The sequence below is a fragment of the Crocuta crocuta genome, unplaced genomic scaffold, assembly GCF_008692635.1.
Source record: "Crocuta crocuta isolate KB4526 unplaced genomic scaffold, BGI_CrCroc_1.0 scaffold431, whole genome shotgun sequence".
NCBI lineage: Eukaryota > Metazoa > Chordata > Mammalia > Carnivora > Hyaenidae > Crocuta > Crocuta crocuta.
This window is the reverse complement of record NW_027528859.1, coordinates 685,319-707,419: the sequence shown is the minus strand read 5'-3', so window position 1 is coordinate 707,419 and position 22,101 is coordinate 685,319. Positions and strand designations below refer to the sequence as shown.

Genomic DNA, 22,101 nt, shown 5'->3' with positions numbered 1-22,101 from the left:
GGAGTGGAACAAGTAGAAAATTGTTCCCAAAGGGATATTAAAAGTGGAGATAATCTAATCCTCCAAGGTATGATATGTTGACCTGGTAATTTCAGATATGATTTTATCATTCAGACTTGGGTGTCTCCTGAGACTTGCTTCAGAACAATCCGAGATGATTTTCATTGTCAGCAGCTAACACTAATAAAATTGTTTTTCCTGCAGGCTAGCGTGTTAGGAAATTAAATTTATCTAATTATACGAATTGCACTGTCGCTTTTCACATTGTAATTAAAATACATCTTGTCAGGTCCTACCTCTTTCCAGAAACTATTAGTTGACTATCTCTGTATTGTGTTTTCTCAGAGAACGGTTCAGAAAAATGCAAAATATGTTTGCCTGGCAAATAAAAACTGCCCTGTAGACAAGAGACGTCGAAACCGATGTCAGTACTGTCGATTTCAGAAGTGTCTCAGTGTTGGAATGGTTAAAGAAGGTACGGACATGATGCTTTTTGTTCAGCTTGCTTATGCATATTCTTAGATATCACTGAAAAAATGTTAATATTGACGCTGGGATGGTGAATTTTCCCATTTTCCCTTTCTTTCCAACATTTTATTTTTCTGGTGTATATTAGCATTTAAAAGTAGCTGAGGACCACTTATTCTAATTTCTCAAAATCAATAGAGACTTGTGTACACACATCTCTGTTCTATTTAAGAAGGAGACTTTTAGAGCTAATTCATTACCAAATGTAAGTATGGGTGACTTTTATTCTGCTTGTTTCAACTCTCATTAAATCATTGTGCACATATTATTCCAAACTTACTGCCACTTTTAAATGGTTGGTCCCATTAATGAATGCTCCATTGTAATGTGTTTTGATCCCTTTTTGTGATTTATGGCTCTTCATGGATATCTTTGAAGACATTTTTCTTTCTTTCTCTTGGCATCAGTTGTCCGTACAGATAGTCTGAAAGGGAGGAGAGGTCGGCTGCCTTCCAAACCAAAGAGCCCATTACAGCAGGAACCTTCTCAGCCCTCTCCACCTTCTCCTCCGATCTGTATGATGAATGCCCTTGTCCGAGCTTTAACAGACTCAACACCCAGAGATCTCGATTACTCCAGAGTAAGTTTTATGATGTCCTGTTTTTCAAATGGATGATCAGAGTGTCTATTCATGATACTAGTAATAAGAGTAGATTGAATGACTTTGTGCCTGGCACTGTACTAAACAGTTTTCATACCTCTCCTATATTTCTCACTTCATTTAGCAATTCCAGTGCATCCACTGCACCAATCATTTTTGCCTTATTGGATCTCTAAATGCCTTAACAAATGGCCCTAACGGTGCTGCACCTGTCATACCATTGTTGTAGGATTCCTGGTGGTTGTGCCAATGAAAATCTGCACAGGTGAATTGCAATGTGTAGGCTTCTTTCATGGTTTAGAGGAAATGACTACTGTTTTTTTCATATTGTGATCACACCATCTGGGTGGGCCTCAAGTTATCCTTAAGCAGTTTACCCAATTGCATCGGCATTGATTGACCGGCTGCTTATTCAGAGGGATTAGACCACTAATGGAGAGGAGCAAGCTCTGGCCTTGACGTTGGGAGGTGTCAGGGACACTGGGATGGAACACCGCATCTGCTGCTTCCTGCCTGTGTCACCTGGCTCCTGCTCTTGGCTTTCTCATCCCTACAGTGGAGATGATTACAATATTTAACCCCAGTGGGATGTTTTGAACATCAGTCACACCAGAATGATGGTTTCAAAAAACATAAATAAGCACCAATATTGTTATTGAAGTCAACCGAAGCATATCAATATTTTTATTTCATAGAGATGTAGTAAAATATCACCAGCTTGAACTGTGAAAATTTCCAGAAATTTGGATAACACAGAGGAGGACCACGAGAAGGGATGTTCTGAGCAAATGTATAAACTTTACTGAAAGGCAGTTTTGACAAAGACTTAGAAGAGCAAACTTCTAATAAGACGGGGTCTCACCAGACAGGGAAAGAAAGGGGGAAAAAACAAAGTTATTGAGCTATTTCTACATGCTAGACATTGTGGTATATTGTCTCATTCTATCATTTAAAAAAACATAAACGGTGAGGATGGTTACCCCCTCTCTGAGACAAGAAAACTTGTAAACACAGTTTGCACACAGATGAGAGAGAGCCCAGTCGAGGGATCTCCAGTTGGTTGATCTGGGCCTCGCAGCTACTACCAGACTGCCGTCCCCAGGTCTAATCAGTATTTCAGGTTTCTGATGGAAGAGCTGGCAAAGAGAGTGTGTGTATCTGCTTCGTGCTCTCCTTTTGGGTTGCAGTGTTGACAGAAATGAAGGGGTGATTGGTATACCTGCCGTGATCCTCCTTCCCTCATCCTCACCCTCATTATAGGCGGTGAAGCCTCCTCTCCACACCTGATCACAAGACTTCACATGAGAAGCATGGTAGATTCTTAGCACCAAAGGTTGAGGACTCTTATTCTGATTACAAGTAGCATCTCTTAACTAAAGTCAAGTCTCAAATAATAGTTTCACAGAATAATGCAGTGGTTAAGGGCTTAGGCTTTGGAACCATGCAGGCCTAGATGAAAATCCAAACAACCATCATTTAGTAGATGGGTGACCTTGAGCAACTGATTAAACCTTTTAATGCGTCAGTTTCCTCGTCTGTGTTATGGAGAAATAACAAGACTATCTACTTCCTGGGGTGGTTTGTGAAGATGATACTTATCAAAGCTTTAGCATAGTACACTGTACATTATCTCCTTGACCAACCTTTCTTACTTTACCATTTGTTTGAATGTATTAATAAATGTGAACATGATAAATGTCAGGCACCATCCAGCCATACCATTAAGTTAGGTGTTATCTGTTTCACAGATGAGGAGATTAAAACTGGGAAAGGTGAAAAGAGTGACTTGTCCAAGGTCATCTAGCCATGTGTCAAAGAGACAATTAGAAGCCAAGTGTGTTGGACCCCAAAGTCTGAGCCCCTACATACCCATACCATGTTTCACTGTGTCTCAGGTTTCAATGAGCATGGGTGCTAGAAAGGCATTTGGGAATAAAGATATCTCCTCCCTGAAACAACTTTGGCCTTCCCTGATGCAATTAGTCTGAATTAATGAAGCTGTTCCACACTGCCTACACTGAGGCCATAGCACACAGGCTGACGTTGTTCCGGCGTATTGGAAATCACTATTGATGATCAGTGCAGAGAATTTAGGCCCCAAAAGTGGTTTTTTGGCCCCAAATTATCCATTTATTGGTGTACATGGCCTAATTAGTCATTCAGTGGCAAACCCTCTCCAGCACTTTGAATTGTCCCAGCTGGGAACTGTCTCCACACAGAAAAATCAATCCAGTGTGTTTGCTTGCCTCTGCACTATTCAGTGTGTTAGACTAGAGTCATCATCCTCATCAACAAACATTTATCCAATTTAATTGTTAGCTTTGTCCAAAATAGCAGATTGACCATGCCAGAGTCTGGGTCACATTGATACTACCTTGGGAACCTTGCTCAATTCTGTAAAGCATATTTATTTTAATTGCATTGTTTTGGAATCAGATTGAACCTCGTAACTTGGATTCTCCTGCTTTTAGATAGCTTTACAAAATTATCAAAACTTGGACTGAAATCAATTAAATTAAAAGACTTTTTAAAAATACAGTGAGTTTTCATCAAAAACTTGGATGAAGGCATGGAAGGCATGCTGATCACATTTGCAGTTGACAGAAAGCTGGGAGGGATCGCTAATATGATGGATGTCAGTATCAACATTCAGAGTGATTTCGACAGGTTGGAACAGGATGGGCTGAAGCCATCACGAAGAAAGTTAACAAAAATAAATATGAAGCTCGGCATTTAGAATTTTAAAACATGGGAGAGCCTTGGCCCATCAGTAGTTCATGTTAAGATCTTGGGACTTTATTCCATACACACTATGAACAATAAAGTATATGTGTGGTGGAAGGAAGGAATGCTAGATCACACTGGGCTGCAGCGGTAGAAGTATAGGACCATAGACTCTGTCCTGGGAGACCACACTTCAAGGATTAAGTCCAACCTTAAGTTTAAGAGTTTAAGAGGGATGTGGACATCCATTTCTGGAAATTTGTAAGGGATGGTTGGAGAAAATGAAGATACCTGGACAGGAAGGGAAAAGGTTTGGCAGGAGTAGGTCACCCTTTTACCCTGTGGAAAGAAGACTGTTGCTCCTAAGGGTAGATCTAGAGGGAGAAGAAGGGGGCCCCTTCCAGTTCATTCTGAAGATAAAGATGAGCTCTCTGAGCCATTAAGAGCTGCTGTAGAAGCATGAGTCCATCAACACAAGAAGTAACTGAGGAGGACACAAAGCAGGATTTCCCACATGCAGAGAAGTTATTTTGGATATTGAATTCCTTCCAACTCTTAAGATTTGATGATTCTGGGGGTTACTTTATTGTCCCAAATGCAAATGATTTTTCACTTATATGAATTTATATTTATATATACATATATAATAATATGTGTTAACTTGTTATTTAACAAGATTGAACTTGCTTTGTTCTCTAAAAAGCATTAACATAACATGAATAAAGTAAAATGAATTTATTGAGTGCCTACTTTGAGCTAGGCACCATCACATATGTTCTTATACAATTTCACTTATGCCACAGTTTTATGTGTTATAATTTATGGTTTCAGTAATTTTTTTAGGAATGTCATTCATTGAAACTCAGTTTTCAACTCAGTTTTCATTNACAAAACTGGAGGTGACCTTGAGATCATCTAATCCAAACCTCCAAAGGAGGTTAAGAGCCTTGCCTAACTAAGGTCAGTGGCAGAGCCAGGGCTAGATCTAAATCTCATCACTCCAAGAATTAAGTTTCTGTTTCACCATACTGCCATTTCTATCTAATGACAATTTACTAAGGTTTTTTAAATTTATTTTTTTAAGTTTATTTATTTTGAGAGAGACAGAGACAGTGCGAGTGGGGGAGGAGTGGGCAGAGAGACAGACAGACAGACAGACAGCAGACAGAATCCCAAGGATTGGGATAAAAACTGTGAGATCATGACCTGAGCTGAAAGCAAGAGTCAAGTCAAACACTTAGCCAACTGAGCTACCCAGGCACCCCTTACTAGTTCTTTTTTAACTAGAATTTTTTTTAAGTTTTTAGAAATTACAATAATAGTAAAGTATGACCATTGGTTTTTTTTTTTAAAAAAGCAATCCATTTAGAAGAGGATAAAGTGAAAAATGAAAGTCTCTTCTTCACTTATTCCTGACTAATCCCACTCCTCAGCGGTTAACCAATGTTAACAGCGTGTGTATCCATAACTTATTACATTTAAATAAGAATTCACCCTGTCAGGTTTGCATCAGACAGTTGATTTGACCAAGACATCTTACTGACATGACTATGCCCTGTGAACCAGGTGAATAGAGAAAGGAGAAAATGTTTGCCCACAGGTATGTTCTAACCTTCTTATTCAGGCATGTGTGCCTTTAAGGTAGTAAGTGAGTGGGTTTTCCTCCTTTGTGGGAAAGGGAAGTTGAGGGGTTGTGTTCCAAGTCACAGAGGGAATGCATGTTTTAGAAGCCAGAGAGAGAGAGAGAGCTCCTCGCTCTGTGAAAGTGTTCCTGGCTCTGGGACCTTCACTACTCCTTTGGGCCAAGCTTCTCTCCTTCAAAAGTGAGCTCAGATCATTGTATATCTGGGCAGTCAAAACATGTCATGTTTGATTTGTTTCTCCTCGAAATGTAGCTATTCTCTGTCCCACAGTTGCTTTTCATTTAGCAATACAAGTATATGTAGATACTGGCCTTGGCTTCAGAGCCTGCATAATTGCTAATGAGAAAATACACTTAACTTCCTCATTAATTGGTCATTTCAAGTATTTTTCCGCAAACTAGGATGTTGCTTGGTAATTGGTGTCACTCAGTGTAGTAGCAGACTCCAAATACAAGAGATGCTGCTGGGATAAAACCAGGCACCAGCAAATGGCATTTAAATATGTTAACGAGATAGCCTGAGAATGCTTGCTAACAAAGTAAACACTATAAAGACTCTGCAAAAAAAAGTGCTTTCATGAAGCTACACAGAAAACCCTCTCAAATTGCCAGCAATTCGCTAGACAATTTCAGGCCAGTTCCTGAACTGCGGTGGGCTTTCGTTTCCTCATCTGAATGGTAGAGATTGGACTAAATGCACTGCCCATGATCCCTTCCAGCCTTCTCATTCCCTGACCCTCTGAATTACTCTTGCTGTAATTTCACTGAGGGTAGAGCTCAGCGTTCCCCAAAGTGTGGTGTGTGCCGAAGGACCCAGGGTGCCTGCTTAAAAATTCAAATTCCTGGGCCACGCCCAGACCTACTGAATCAGAACGGGGAGCAGGGGAGGAGGCAGGCAGGAATCTGTATTTTTTTTGAGGGCTTTTAACTTTTATTCTTTTTTTAAAAAAATATCATTTATTGTCAAGTTGGTTTCCATACAACACCCAGTACTCATCCCAACAACTGCCCTCCTAAAGGAATCTGTATTTAACAAGTACCTCAGATGACTCATTGGCACACTAAGGGTTGAGAACCACCAATATAGTTTAATAATAACACTCCAGTTTTACCTGAAATCTCCTATTTCCCAGAAGCCTTTTGTGAGACTGAGAAGGGATGAGCAATAGACATATAAATTTTCCAGAGAGTAACTAAGTCATTCAACAAATATTTATTGAATAGCTACTCAGTGTTAGGCCCTGTTCTGAAGCAGCGGACACATTGTAGAGCCAGAGAAGGTCCCACCCTCACGTAGCCAACATGAAGAGAGAGAAAGTAAGCAAATGTGTAATTGCAGTGATGCCATTAGTGGGAGGAGAGGAGGCTTTTTTGGTTTGGTTTGGTTTGGTTTTTTAGCACGGGTGGCAGTTAGATCAGAAAAGAAGAAATTTGGGGGGGAAAGTATTCATTGCCAATTTTTAAAGTGTCACTTTTTAAACTGTAAGAACCTGAGAATATGTGTACATAGTTTGGCTCATATAATGATCACATCTAAAATGTACAAAGAAATATAATATAAAGACCCAGGGAAAAATAACGTTCTACGGGGAGATAAAACGTTCTTAGGACATTTTACATATTTAGCCTGGCCTGGCAGTGAGAGAGTAAATATCAGATTCCCTTCTGCTACGAAAATGTCACATTGCTGATGCAGGGCTGGCATTCACCAAGGGTTTCACTTGATTCCCATCCGAATAATTTATTTTAGGCCAGGGTTGTTTCTGAAGTCTGACCTACACAGCCATATTATTGCCATATGGAAACTAACCTCCATGGTTGTTTTCAGCTCTAGATTCCCATTCTAGGTAGTTTGGAGAAACTTCCATCAGACATTAGCTATATTCTCTTCTAAATGGCTAGGAAATGTAATACTGTGTCTTTGACTAGAGGTAAAGCCAGATTTTTGACGGATCAATCATGCATATGGGCTGGAATAAAAAGCATAAACAGGAAAAAAGATTCATTTTTAAAAATTTTTTAAATGTTTATTTATTTTTGAGAGAGACAGAGAGTGTGAGTTGGGGTAGGGCAGAGAGAGAGGGAGACACAGAATCTGAAGCAGACTCCAGGATCTGAGCTGTCAGCACAGAGCCTGATGTGGGGCTCAGACTCACAAACCCTAAGATCATGACCTGAGCCGAAGTCGGTCACTTAACCGACTGAGCCACCCAGGTGCCCCAAAAGATTCATTTTTTAAAGTTGTTCTTTATTTCACTGAAATTTGATTGGAATGATCAATAAACAAGTGTTTCCAGGTTTTCTCTGGTGAGCCCCAAAACTGCCTAGCCCAGAGATAGAGTGATGTAGAGGAGAACAGAAGCAGAGAATGGGGATCTGCTTCCTCCAACTCCAGAGCCAGTATGCCTTGGCAACGTTTGATAAAAACTGCTAGGCCAGGTGAGAAAGAATATACAATGTTTTATTCTGTTTCTTTAAATCCTACGTTCAGTAGAGGCAACGACGCTGGGTTTGTCTTTTCCTCTATCATTGGATGCTGACCCACCAGTCACCCCCAAGTTACCGGTGGCTCAGGCTGAATCCAGTTTGGCCCCAGAATTCTGGAACGTGGACCAGAACCACTGCAGGGGAAGCCCAGAGGGTCTGGCTGGAGTCTGGCACGCCAGGCCTGCTGGCTTTTCTCCTTGCTGGACTCCATCAGAGACAACCACCCATGCAGGGTAGGCAGGGACTGCATCTCCCTGTGTGCAGGATGCATGAAATGTGAGCCCAGCAGGGACGGAGCCCTGCAGAGGATGCTGGGCAGAAGCTAAGCACTCCAGAGGATTCTAAGCAAATATTGAAACCAGAGGGATTATTGAGTTGTGAGCCACCGTTTCAGAGAAGTCAGTGCAGGAGGGAGCTGCTAGGTCCCATTACTAGGGAAAGGTTTACAACCTCTGGTATTTTTAACCACACATACTGTTGTTTCGTGTACTATTTTAAAACAAAATAATGCTGACTCAGTGTCAAATTCCAGGCAGTAACATCATACCTGGTATGATTAGCAACAGTTAGAATCATCAAATGCAAGAACCCACATATGGAACATTCGCTAGGATGGATGATAGTCTGGGGCATAAAACACACCTTAACAAATTCCAAAGAAAACAGACAATGTCTGTTGTCAAACCACAATGGAATTAAACAAGAAATCAATAAGAGAAAGATAGCTGAATGCCAAGAGCCAGATGGAATCTTAAAAATCATGTAGCCCAGTCACTTCCTTCTCCAGAGAAGTTAAGTGACTTTTCTAGGGCTGCACAGCAAATGAAGACCAGAGCCTGAAGGAGGACCCCTTGGCCTGCTGCCTGGCCAACATTCTTTTCTCTACTTCAGTTATCACTCAGGAGTTTCACATGTAGAGCTATCGGCTTCCTAAAGGGAATTTTCCTCCTGTCCTTGGAGTCATATGGAATTAGATTCATATAAGAAGAGAAAGAAAAAAAAAATTAATTAATTATTTAATTAAATAAAATCCCTTTCTCCACTCTCCTCCAGTTAGTGGTGTATGTGCTGAAAGGAAGTGTTGGGAAGTGTCATGACCCCAGCATCATGCTGATATCCTGACTGTCTGTAGGAAGAAGGATTACTTCCTTCTCCCAGGCTTTGCTTCTATGCGGTCCCAGCACATCACAGAAATATCCAGGACTTCCTAGAATCCAAGCCCCGGATGGGATTATTGAGAGTGGAGAAGTCAGGACTAGGATCCTAGAAAGTCAGGGCTGAGAATTAGAAACCTTCTGGTTCAACCCCTTCCCCCATTTTATAAATATAGAAGGGGAGGGACAGTGTTAGTTCTAAGTATCATAATCGTTATCAGTATCATCACTATCATCATCAGTCACCTTCCTTGTGCTGGGCCCTTCAAGGATATTATCACATATAATCCTTACAAGAGAATCTTGAGGAGGACTATGATCCCCATTTTACAGAGGTGAAAACTGAGGCTCAGAAAAGTGAAGTCTTTTACCCCAGGTAACTGAAGTAAGTGGCAGAGCTACATTATTTCACAAATTAGGGTCCTGGACAAATCTAGGATTAAAGCAGCTGGGCTCTTCGACTGATGGTGTCTTTTGTTATTTCATATACTTCCTGGGAAAGTAGAAAGGGGGAAAAAAAGAGACCCAATTGAGAGAAGTGTCTCATTTCCTCATATGTAAGACCTCAGTTAGTACCTGGTGCTTATGGGCAGTTCTTCCCCCACCCAGTCAGGTTAGGGCAAACCTAGGCAGTCCCATGACTATTCTTTCATTGAACACTATTCAACAACAATTTGTTAGAGGTCCATTATCTGCCAGTCACTGTGCTGCTGGAGACCTCCAATTAGAGCAAAGCAAAATGCTTTTTAAAACTATCCCACAGCTACCAGCTTGGAACATCAGACATATTAACAGCCAGGAAGAGTAGGAGCGGAACACACAGCCATGTTTAAGTCTTCACTGAACCACTGTTGGTTGTATACCTTGGAAAGTCTCTTAACCTCTCTGAGCCTGAGTCTTCTCATCTGCAAAGTAAGGATTAAAATCCACATCCCAGGAGGAACTGAGAGAAAGAAAGCAAATGCACACCGAAGGAAATGATATGCATACTTACATGTGTGTTTCTGCAGATCTCTTAAGTCTCTGTGTTGTTGGTTGTCCCTTGATTATTATCTTGTTGTATCAATCTTCCTGCTTAACGCAGGAAAGTTTTTTTTTTCCTCTAGTGGCTCAAGCAAAACCTTGACTCTATCAGAATATCCAAAAGCTGGGCAGGAACTTTATTCCTACTTGTACCTTTCTTCTCCTGGGATCCTTTAGATCAGTGCCATGCAGTGATGGAAATACTCTATACCACACATGCCTTTGATCACTTGAAATATGGCTAGTGTGACTGAGGAACTGAATTTTCTACTGTATTTAATTTTCATTCATTTTAGTAACCACAAGTCCTGAGTGTGATGGCACATAACTGCCTGAGCCCCGCTAAAGACACACCCTCCCCTTCCCTTCCTGACTTGTTTTGTTGCCAAAAAATCCACATGCAGCAAGCAAAATTCATTCTCTTCTCCTGTTGGTTAGTTCTGTGATTCCTAGACTCCAGTGTGCATGAGAATCAGCTAGAGAGCATAATAAAACAGTTTCTTGGGCCTACCCTCGGAGTTTCTACTTCTGCAGGCCTGGAACGGGGCCCAAGATGTTCATTTCTGGCACATTCCCAGGGACTACATTTTGAGAACCGTGGCTTAATGAGCATCTTGCTTAGGGACAGCCGTGCTCTCCTAGAATTGGTAGACCCTAAAGGCCTTCTTGGACACAAATCTCTAAGGATAATGGTTCTCAACAACAGCTGCTCTTTGGAATCACCTGGGGAGCCTTCGAAATTCCTGCTGACCAGTCCCCACCCCAGACCAGTTAAAGTAGAATCTCTGTGCCTGGGAGCTAGACATAGTGTTTTGTGAAGCTCCCTAGATGATTGCATCAAGATTGAAAACCACTGCACTAATGGGACTTAACCAGATTTCTTTTGTGTGTGAAGAGGTAACAAAATTTGCTCTGTTAACATTGTGAGAATCAGATGAGACTAAATGCAAAAAAAAAAAGAAAAAAAGCGTTGGTAACTGTGGGACCTAAAAGTGAGGATTCAGGCACTGACGGTCAGGGAAGAGCCAGCTTGCTATGGCTGCTGCTGCTGCTGTTGCACGGAGATAATGCTGCTTTGTGCGCTTTGCATTCCAGTACTGTCCCACCGAACAGGCCGCTGCGGGTACAGATGCTGAACACGTGCAGCAGTTCTACAATCTCCTGACAGCCTCCATCGACGTATCCAGAAGCTGGGCAGAAAAGATTCCCGGGTTTACTGATCTCCCCAAAGAAGATCAGACATTACTTATAGAATCAGCCTTTTTGGAGCTGTTCGTTCTCAGACTTTCCATCAGGTAAGCACTATCACTTTATCTGTTTCCAGTCCTCTCCTTGCTTTGAAGAAGTTGGAAACCTGCTGTAACTGAGTCATCGGTGAAAAGTTTGCTCAGGAAGGAAATAGGAAATTTGGTCAGGCATTAAAACACCGGGTGGTGGGTAGCTCACCAGACTGGTAGCCAGGACTCCTGGGTTCTAATCTCAGTTCTAATATGGACTTGCTATAAGACCCTGAGCAGGTCAGCGGCCTCACCTGAAGTTCACTTCCCTTTGTAAGATGAGGCTAGAGTTGTTGATCTCTGAAGCCCATTGCAGTTCCAGCATTCTGTGATTGTACAAAGGTTCTCTCATGGTGCACAAGGTATTTCCTGGCAGCAGGTATTTGTTTTCAACATTGCATTTACCTCACGGGTTTCTATTTGACAAGTTACTGCCCTAGTACACCAGCTGGGGTTCTAAAGAGTTCGCACAGCTTCTCAACCCCCAATGTCTACTGCAGGAGAGTAGCTTCTGGTTCAAAAGATGTGTGTGGTTCAACCTATCATATTCGGTGACACCAAAGACAGAAAGGCAGTGATTTTTCAAAGAGCTGGAACCTGGGATCTCTCTAAGTAAGCTTTTCCTGCGGTGTTACCAGAACCTCTTGTTTAAACTGCAGATTCCCATGCCTCCATTCCCAGCTATTTTGGTTTGGAGCTACCGTGGAGGAAGTTCAGAAATCTACATTTTTAACTCACGTTCCAGCAATTCTGAGGCCAGTGGCCTGGGGTCCATGTTTTAAACTCTGAGATTGAACCATTTTGTCCTTTGTGTGCCTCTGTGGCAGGATCTGTGAGAGAGAGAGAGAGAGAGAGAGGTGGAGTTCCAACTAGGGAGTCAGGAATTAGCATAATTACAGTGAGGCTGGTGTGCACAGGAACCAAGCCAGAAGTGTGACTGTCACCTGGTAGGCAGACAGCAAAGTAAGTAAGGGACAAGCTCCATGCAGGCAGGTGCCATATATGCCCCATTCAGCAAGTTTTCTCCAGTGCCTGGCTCCAGTAGTGGCATATACTTGGTGCTCAGGAAATACTTGCTAAGCGAACGAATGAATGAAGCTGCTCATCTAAGAAGCACAAATAAAGAGATATTAACTTATTATTGCAAAAGGCTACATGAGATAAATATGTAACAAGAGACTGGAAAATTAAAGGAAAGGTAAGATTCAAGTAAGGACCACAGAGAATTCAGAATTAGTTAAACCTTTTACTCTTTGAGTTCCTCGTGGGTTCCAGGCACGGTGCATGGTCTTTCAGATCCTTTATTTTATTTCATTCCCACAACAATCTTAAGAGGAAGCAATTGGGATTCCTGTATTACAGGTAAGGAAAAGGAGCAGTTAAAGGAGGGACGTAGGCCCTGAGGCTAAGCAGTGACATTCAGGTGTTCCAAGGTACCTTTCATGAGAGAAGAACGAGGTGATGATGGACATAATATAAACTATCCGCATATTTAGAAATAGCCCCACACAGGGGCGTCTGGGTGGCTCAGTTGGTTAAGCGTCCGACTTCAGCTCAGGTCATGATCTCGCAGTTGGTGAGTTTGAGCCCCATGTTAGGCTCTGTGCTGACAGCTCAGAGCCTGGAGCCTGCTTCCGTTTCTGTGTCTCCCTCTCTCTCTCTCTCTGCACCTCCCCCACTCATGCTCTGTCTCTCTCAAAAATGAATAAACATTTTAAAAAGTTTTTTTAAGTAGAGAAGGATATGCAAAATAACGACTGTTTTACTTTCAGTCACTTTTTATTTTTGTGATTGACTTCTGGCAGTTGCAAGGACTTGGTGTTCTTGGAGTCTACACCATGGAATTGTAGTGTCTAGTCTCAGGTCTTATCAGTTTTTAACATTTAAGAGTAAGAAGGAGAAGTCCTGGCCAAGGAGCCCTAAAAGGAACAGGCTCGCATTGCCTACAGAAGGAGGCGGTGCACGGTGCTTCACAGCCATCCTCCTGGAGTGCCTGCTCCTCTGGGTCCCATCCCGGGTGGGACAGCAACTGATTCTCATAATAAGAGTGCAGGTGCTCCACCCCCAGCTCCCCAGGGCTGATGCTCACCAGGAAAGGTAGCACAGACAAGTGGTGGTGGTTGTTTATCCCAAGAGCACAGTATCGTGCATCAAGAGTGGGCAGGTCCCACAGCTCACACTGCTGGGTTCTGAACGCTGCCCCGTGTCTGCTTAGGTGCCTGTGTGTTATGGTGCTGGACAGACTAAACACACCCATTTAATGTGTCTCTCTCTCCCACCCGCCGTGACTTTGTCTTGTAGGTCGAACACTGCGGAAGATAAGTTTGTGTTCTGCAATGGACTTGTACTGCATCGACTTCAGTGCCTTCGTGGATTTGGGGAGTGGCTCGACTCCATTAAAGACTTTTCCTTAAGTTTGCAGAGCCTGAACCTTGATATCCAAGCCTTAGCATGCCTGTCAGCACTGAGCATGGTCACAGGTAAGCACCAGCCTGGTCACCAGAGTGACTGTGTCCCCACCCCCTTCCTCCCCTTTCCTGTGTTAAGGTGGGTTCTGGCTTTGCTGTCATACACACACACACACACACACACACACACACACACACCAGTAAACTAGGATAGTGACTGCCACTTTTCTAAATTCTGCAAAGTTTAACCTTGTTTAAACAAAGAAACATTTATCTGCAACTTATTGCCATGAAGCTTCAGGAAAAATCTGAATTTCCACAGAAGCTCTGTTGACAGTTGGACCAACTGCTTCTGGGTTATTTTAACATGGGGTTTTTGAAGGAAGTTTACCTTAACCAGACGGTTCCTACAGGGCAGAAGGGTCAAGTCTTCCTTTCTCCCTGCCCTTGGTCGGTGACCCAAAGTAAAACCAAAACATGTGAAACATACCTTTATGTATTTACAACTTTTAGTTGGCAACTTCAGCAGAGAACTGAGAAAAATAGATATTTATGAAAAGCAAAAATGGCTCAACTCAACAATTTTTAAAGGTTAAGAACCAGAAGCAGGGTACCTGGGTGGATCAGTCAGATAAGCATCTGACTTCAGCTCAGGTCATGCTCTCACAGTTCGTGGGTTCGAGCCCCGTGTCAGACTCTGTGCGGACAGCTCAGAGCCTGGAGCTTGCTCCAGATTCTGTGTCTTCTTCTCTCTCTGCCCTTCCCCCACTCATGCTCTGTCTCTCTGTCTCTCAAAAATAAATAAATACTTAAAAAGTTTTTAAAAAACAGCCAGAAGCATAACCCATATTCAATCTCTGTGTTATGCCTTCCTCCCCCTAGATGCCTCTCCCTTTCTTTTTCCTTTAAGTTTTATTTATTTATGTTAGAGACAGAAAGAGAAAGCCGGGAAGAGCCAGGGAGGGGCAAAGAGAGAGGAAGAGAGAATCCCAAGAAGGCTCTGCACTATGAGTGTGGAGCCCAAGGCAGGGCTCAAACCCATGAACCATGAGATCATGACCTGAGCCAAAACCAACAGTTGGAAACTCAACCGACTAAGACACGCAGGCACCCCTCTCCCTCTCTATCTTTGGGAGGTAAAGATACCCAAGGCAGAGTGAGAGAGAAAGAAGAAGGGATATCAGTGAGAGAAGAAATACCATCTCCTTGTGGCTGCTCTCAGGGCCCCAGGCCCCAGCTCCCTTCGCGCCCCTCCCTCCACTTCCAAAGTGTCCTGTTCAGTCTCATCCTTCTCATCAGACTGGGGCCTGGTGAGCCAGTGACAGCAGATGGAGGCTTCAGAAGAGGCTAGCCAGACCTGGGGCTCACCTGCCATCCTTTTATCAGAGCCAAGTATGGACTAGGCTCTCAGACTAGGAATTAAGGTGCAGATTTGCTACACTCTTAGCTGTCGAAAACATGTTTTTTAGGAATATAATGAGCTTCACAGAGGACCAAATCCATCCTTTGGTGCAAATGGGCCCATTTTTTCTCATGCATCAAAAATGTGCATTGTTCACATACACCTTCTTGTGACAGCTTATGACAGTGAGATGCATCTGAGCGCCTTAAGAGGCTAGGTTCGTTCATTAATTAATGCTTTACCTGAAGGCAAAGAGAAGTAAATACACGTGCTACAGTAGGACTCAGACACTACTTTGTTCCCTCAGTATTCCAAGTGGAACCCCACTTCTTCCTGGTCTTGGGTCTTTCTTTTGATGGGGCCTACTAGAGGTTTCCAAGGGAGCCATTAACAAAAACAGAAGTAAGTCAGTCTTGAGGAGGACAAATTCCGTTCAGAGGTTTTCAAATGGCTTGCGAGAGACCTGAGGAAAATAAGCGTGTTTGGGACACAAGCTTTTTGCTCCGTGAGGACTGCAGTGAAGTTGGTTTAAAGGCTACCTTTGAACTAAAGCTCTTCAGCTCCATTTCAAAACCATTCAGCTCTTCCTAGGACAGTTCAACATTCAAAACTAGAAAGTACAGAGTTTAGTTAATTAAAAAAAAATACTAGAGCCAGCCTTCGCTCTCAGTAAATAAAACCGGTACATTGCCACATCTCTATGGAAATGACTGTTGAGTCTAATTAATCAGCAGGGGTGTTCACTGATCTTGGCGCTCTGCGGCGTGTCAGTGCGCTTTCAGAGTTAGCACACATCCCTGGAGGAGACAGAACACGCAAACTAGTGCATGTGATACAGGGTGTCACAACACCCTGTATGGTGGGGATGTGGGAGTGGGCACGAAGTGCTGAGGAATCGAAGGTGGGGAGTGGTCTTCTCAAAAGAGGTGACCTATTAAAAACATGGATGGTCCTAGCAGCACCTGGTTGGCTCAGTCAGTTAAGCATCTGACTTCCGCTCAGGTCACGATCTCGAGGTTCGTGAGTTCAAGCCCCGCGTCGGGCTCTGTGCTGACAGCTCAGAGCTTAGAGCCTGCTTTGGATTCTGTGTCTCCCTCTTTCTCTGCCCCTCCCCCATGCACTCTCTGTCTCTCTCTAAAAAATTAATAACATTAAAAAGAAAAAGCTGGGATGGTTCTTGATAAAAGCACAGGATACCTCCAGGCAAAAATGGAAGGACTGAGAATTCTAGGGGTAAATAAAAATTTGCTAAAGCCATTGGAAATATGGCTCTCATCAGTTTCAGAAAGGAAATGACCAAAAAAAAATAGAGTGCTGGGCAATATAGACTGGCATGACAGCTAAGGCTGTGGCAAGCAAGAAGGACCTCTCACATCAATGAGGAGGTCAGAGTTTATTTGGGAAGCAGTGGGGATCCATGGAAAATTTTGACCAAGGGAGAATCATAGCCAGGCTTGTGTTTTAGAAAGAGCTACCAAGGAGCACCTGGGTGGCTCAGTCGGCTAAGCATCTGACTCTTGGTTTCGGCTCGGGTCATGGTCTCATGGCTTGTGGGATCGAGCCCACACACCGGGCTCTGCACTGCTAGTGCAGAGCCCGCTTGGGATTCTCTCTCTCCCTCTCTCTCTGCTCCTACCTCACTGGTGCTCACTCGCTCTCTCTCTCTCTTTCTCTCAAAATAATAATAATAATAATAATAAGCAAACATTTAGAAAGAGCTACCCTGGTTTTGAGCACAAGTAAGAGGGAAAAGTCCAGTCCAGGTATAGAAGCTGTGGTTTAAGACCAGAGCCATTGAGGCTTACATCTTTTGTTGGTTTACTCTTTATGTAGAAATTAGTAGATGACTATGAGGCCAGGACATATGGGTGCCAGACAGTCTCCGCCTGGAGATACTGGGCAGCTCAGTGCAGAGAATACAGAGGAGGAATTAGAAGGTGGTGCTAGTGCTGCCTCTGCCTCCAGTCCACCGTGTGTCCTGCGGCTACAGCTGCTCAGCCCACTGCCCTTTCTGTGGGGATCTGCTCGGGGAGCAGGCAGTCTGGCATAGCAGACACAGCATGGACGGTGGAGTCCGGCGCCCCCTGGTTTTCATATGGGCGCTGTGTTTAACGAGCATGTGTTATTCAGTAGTGCGTTTCGTTTCTCTGAACTTCAGTCTTCCCATCTGTAAAGTGGGGGTGACAACAACTATTCTATGAGGCAGCGGTATGGTTACAGGAAAGCAGGTTTGTGATGGAGCCAAAACAGATTCAGAATGGGCACTCCACCCACCTACATTCCATCCTGGAGTGATGGTGACAGGGACCCCCTCAAATTAGGCAGATGCCTGCCCCTTCCCCTTGGAAGCCCTAGGTAGTCCAAAATCAAACTCTGTGGCTTGAGACAGCAGGTGGTGGCTTTGAGAGGTATTAAGTTTGGTGAATATCTCCTTGGATGCTTGAGAGACTCAAAGGATGACCCTGGTATTGAAGGAATTAAGCTGCACTTACCAAGCACTTGGGCACAGCAGGGCCACGTCCTTTATGGGGTACTTCCAGTCCCTGCCCTCAGTCCTGCCCGCCGGTGCAGAGTTGTTACAGGTGCTGTGGGTATAACCCACAAGAAAAGTAAACCCCTCTTGTCTCATTTCTGGACCTTGCAATACTTTGTGATTTGCTGGTTGGAGGGGGTTTGAAATGTGTGAAAGCTTCAGGAAATGGCAGAAAAGGTGGCGCCTGGAAAACAGCAGTGTGTGTTGTCGTGGATATTAATTTCCATTTGAACATGGGCTCCTGTGAAATCCCGACTTCTGAATAAGCCCCACTGATTGTACAGGGTGTTTGTGGAAAACCAGTTGGGCTGCTGGCATCGAAAAATTCATCCTAAAATCATTGTCTGCCCCTAAACCACAGGGAAGAACTCCTGAAAAGCAAACAGGATGTTAGAAGTTTTAACCAGTCTCTTTTCCAGGAAAATTATTAAGAATCTGTGCAGTATTCGAAGTTTGCACAAACATGGCTTTTATTTTTAATTCTTTTTTATGCTTCTTTCACCTTTCTCTAGGCCCCTCGCAAAAAACTAGGTGGTGAGGTGGGGCAGGAAATGGTTTCTTTCAGATCACTCTCGTTCCCCACACTTGTGGTTGTCAAACGTTTTTAAGTCCCCAGGTTCTGCCCTAACCGCCCTGTTCCACCGGGCCCCATCCCTGACATGGGAACAACCAACAGGCTTTGCTCCTGACGGGGTACCCATGAGGGGATATCTAGTTACAGTTAATTATATTTAATAGATAAGAAGCTCTCCCCAACAGAAAGTTAGTACAGAATTACCATTTTTTTAAAATGGTAATTATTTTAAAATTATTTTTGAGAGAGAGGGACAGAGCATGAGCGGGGGAGGGGCAGAGAGCGAGGGAGACACAGAATAGGAAGCAGGCTCTGAGCTGTCAGCACAGAGCCCCACACGGGGCTTGAACCCACAAACCGTGAGATCATGACCTGAGCTGAAGTCGGATGCTTAACCGACCGAGCCACCCAGGTGCCCCCGGAATTACCATTTTTATGAGTATCCATTCATTAAATAAATATTGAGGGCCTGCTATGTCAGGCCAGGCCTGGTGTCAGTTTCTTGGGATGTAAAGATAATCCATGGACAGCCTACCAGGAAGTCCTATGTGATTATGATGTAATGAACTTGATGTGTGGTAGTTAGTGCCCAGGTCCTTAAAAGGACAGATTTGGTGCAGGGGAAGTCCTGACAATTGTGCTCACAATTTTCAAGGTAGAGAAAGGTGGAGGTGCTGGTCATGAATGGCTTCCCAAGGAGGTAGCATGTAGCCCTGGGAAGATAGAAAAGAAGGGCATTCCAGACCAAGGAAACAGCATCTCAAGGGCTTGGCGTGGAATACCTCAGCACCTTTTGGGAAAAGCAAACACGGTGGCATTGCATTGCACGTGTTAAATCACACATGTAATTTTAATAGGAAGAAGAAGCAAAGGAGTGCAGGCTCTTATACTTGATGACTATGTGTCCTGGAGTGAGCAGGAGGGAGAAGATGTGAATCCACTGTGGGCCCTAGGCTCTCTGCTTCTGGTGGTGAGAGCTGCACTTTGGGGAAATTTAAAAGATTTTCAGGGAAATGATTGATTCAATATGATATTTATCTTATGGCCTGGGATGGTGACCTAGCCTCAGAGTAAAATGCATTGCCCACATAGTGAAAAGGGAAGAAAGATCAGAAAGGTCGTTTTGGACCAGATGCTGGAGAGAATCTTGAGAATTAGCCATTTTGCTAATCATTTCACCAAAAGAACGTTCTCCACAGCTTTCTTTTCCCTCACAGGTCTTCTGTCAAGTGAGAAAATGGCTCTTTTCTCTTATGCCTTATAGTCTTTTTCCTGGTCTTGTTGGGACATGAACTCTAAGGTTGAGGAACAGAAAGGAAGGCTGAACCAGGGGAAGAAAGCAATGAAACAGTGTCCCAGGAGGACCAGGCAGGTGGCTGATCCTGCCACGCCCTCCACCACCTGTCCTCCCAGAGCTCATTCTGAATGGTTACCTGGTTACCCTGTTTTTATATCGTGTATGGCCATCAGCTGCATTGCAAAGAAAACTAAGTGTACAACCTGGCAGGGCAATATCGTTTTTTTAAAAAGAGGTGGGGGTTATCTCGGGATTTGGAGATTAGAGATCTGAGTTCAGGTCTTCACTCTGCTACTTCCTAGCTGGGCAGTCTTGGGCTAGTTGCTTACCCTCTCTGAATCTCAGTTTTCTCATTTTTCAGAGAGCTAATAATGTCTACTTGTAGGTGTCCTATAAAGATTAGTGAGCTAATAAGTACTTTGCAGAGAAAAACATATTAGCCAAGACTTCATTATTATTATCCTAAGTGTTATTTTCCTACCTCCAGGGAGAACTAGCTATTCTCCTGAGAATCCAGAACAATTTCTTGCATCCCTACAACTGCATATACACATCATATTAAGTAACCTATTTGTGTCTCTTCTTTTCTAAATAGACTGTGGGTTTCTTTAAGGGCAGGGAGAGTCTTACTCATCTTTATAATTACTTTGGCATTTAAAGGTGTCTGGCACATGGCAAACACTGGTTAAATGAGTGGGTTAATTGTGAATTTCAGAAAGTCTCCCAAATTAGGAAAATTAATTATTTTTAGCCTGCTATTTTGTTATTAGAAAATAGTCTGAATTCCTGAGGACTACTTTATTTCAATTCAGATTAATTCAGAAGTATTTATTGAGCATCTGCTCCGCGCCAGGCACACAGATCCCTCCTCCTCAAAGAGTCTGTGGTATCATTGAGAAGACAGACACATACTCTAATAAGCCAAAGACAGGCAGACTGGAAAGCACTATTACAACCTCAGAACAGACTGCTGACCAACCTGTGGCGTCCTGATCGGAGTGGGCTTGGTGTCTCTGCGGACCACCGAGCAGTGAAGGATGTTACATATGCAATGAGAAGTAGCAATGAGATGACTTCCTCAAGAAAAAAGGGGAGCTCAGAGCAGGAAGGTCCTGAGAGTTTGTTGGGATTCATTTTCCCCTTCGGCTGGAACGGTCTCACTGCTGCCTCCGTGCTGGCCTGTGCCCTGAGACTTGCTCAAAAAAAAAGGATTTGCTTTTCCTTATTAGGTCTCCTGATGGAACCATCACCCTGTCCTCATCCCCTGCTGTTTGACATGAGTAAGAGAATTTCTTTCTTGTATGGGTCCAACAGACAGAACTGGGCTCTGTAAAATTCAGCTCAGGTTAAGAAAAGCTTGATCCAGGAGCAAGAGGCATTGGGGAGTTAGGTTTACAAACAGAAGCTAGATGGCCACTGGGTGCGGACTGGCCTGGGCATCTCGTGGGGACCAGGATCGACTAGAGCAGGGCTTCCCTAACTTTCACGTGCATGAAATCACTAAGCATCTTGTTAAACTGCACGTTCTGATTACATAGGTCTGGGGCGAGGCCCGAGATTCTGCATTTCTAGCAAGCTGCCAGGTGATGTTAATCCTGCTGGAGCAGGGACCACACTGTGTCACAATGGACAATGAAAGCTATTGGTAATTAGGATCCTGTGAAATTAATAATAGCTATCATTTTAAAATACCCAGTGCCAGGCACTTTCCAAGGGTTTTACGTGTGCTCTTTTGTTTAATGTTGTTTAGTAAATAGATTCAGAAGGACCTGGGATGGATTACAGCAGAGATGAGAAGCAGAGGGACTAGCCAGGAGGTACTGAAATGATGTAGGCAACAGATAGGGAAGCCCTAGCCCAGAGGCAGTGAGCTGGAGAAGAGGGCTTAGATGTGGGGAACATCTCAGAGATAATAACCAAAGTTCTCGGGAGGTATTAACTAGGACGGCCAGGGGGAAGGAATCATTAGGATTGTTATGTGAGTGATGTGAAATCATTAAAAGGCAAACTCAGAGAAGTGGCTGATTTGAAGGGGACAATAATGAGTTGGGTTTTATACATAGAGGATACTTGCTACTATTTATAAGTACTTATTATATGCTGGCATTGGCCCAAATACTTCACATGTATTAATTCATTTATTTCTCACCACAACCCATGTGGCAGGTACCATTATTAGCCATATTTTATTAATGTGTCAACAGTCATCAGGCTCGTGAGTGGTAGATCTAGATGGTACATCCAGGAAATCTGGCTCTAAAGCTTCTAATGCAGGAGGTTTTAGAGTTTGTAGAGTTCTTTACCATTGGGTGCAGCAATAACTCCTAACTTGTATATTTATTGTGAGCAACCTACACATTTAGTATTCAGTGTATCATATTTTTACAGATCATTGTTCCTCCATGCGCATATTCATTAAACAGACATTTATTGGGTGTCTCTTAAGGAGTA

The 22,101-nt window shown here is 43.4% G+C and overlaps 1 protein-coding gene across 1 annotated transcript in view; it reads left to right on the top strand.

Moving 5' to 3' along the window:
• The window catches only part of NR4A3 (nuclear receptor subfamily 4 group A member 3), a 37,662-nt gene that overhangs the window by 6,302 nt on the left and 9,259 nt on the right, over window positions 1-22,101 (top strand). The window contains exons 4-7 of the mRNA XM_077756098.1: window positions 346-475; window positions 936-1,108; window positions 11,255-11,454; window positions 13,738-13,916. Coding sequence (XP_077612224.1) covers window positions 346-475; window positions 936-1,108; window positions 11,255-11,454; window positions 13,738-13,916 — 682 coding nt within the window. The remainder of the gene's footprint in view (window positions 1-345; window positions 476-935; window positions 1,109-11,254; window positions 11,455-13,737; window positions 13,917-22,101) is intronic.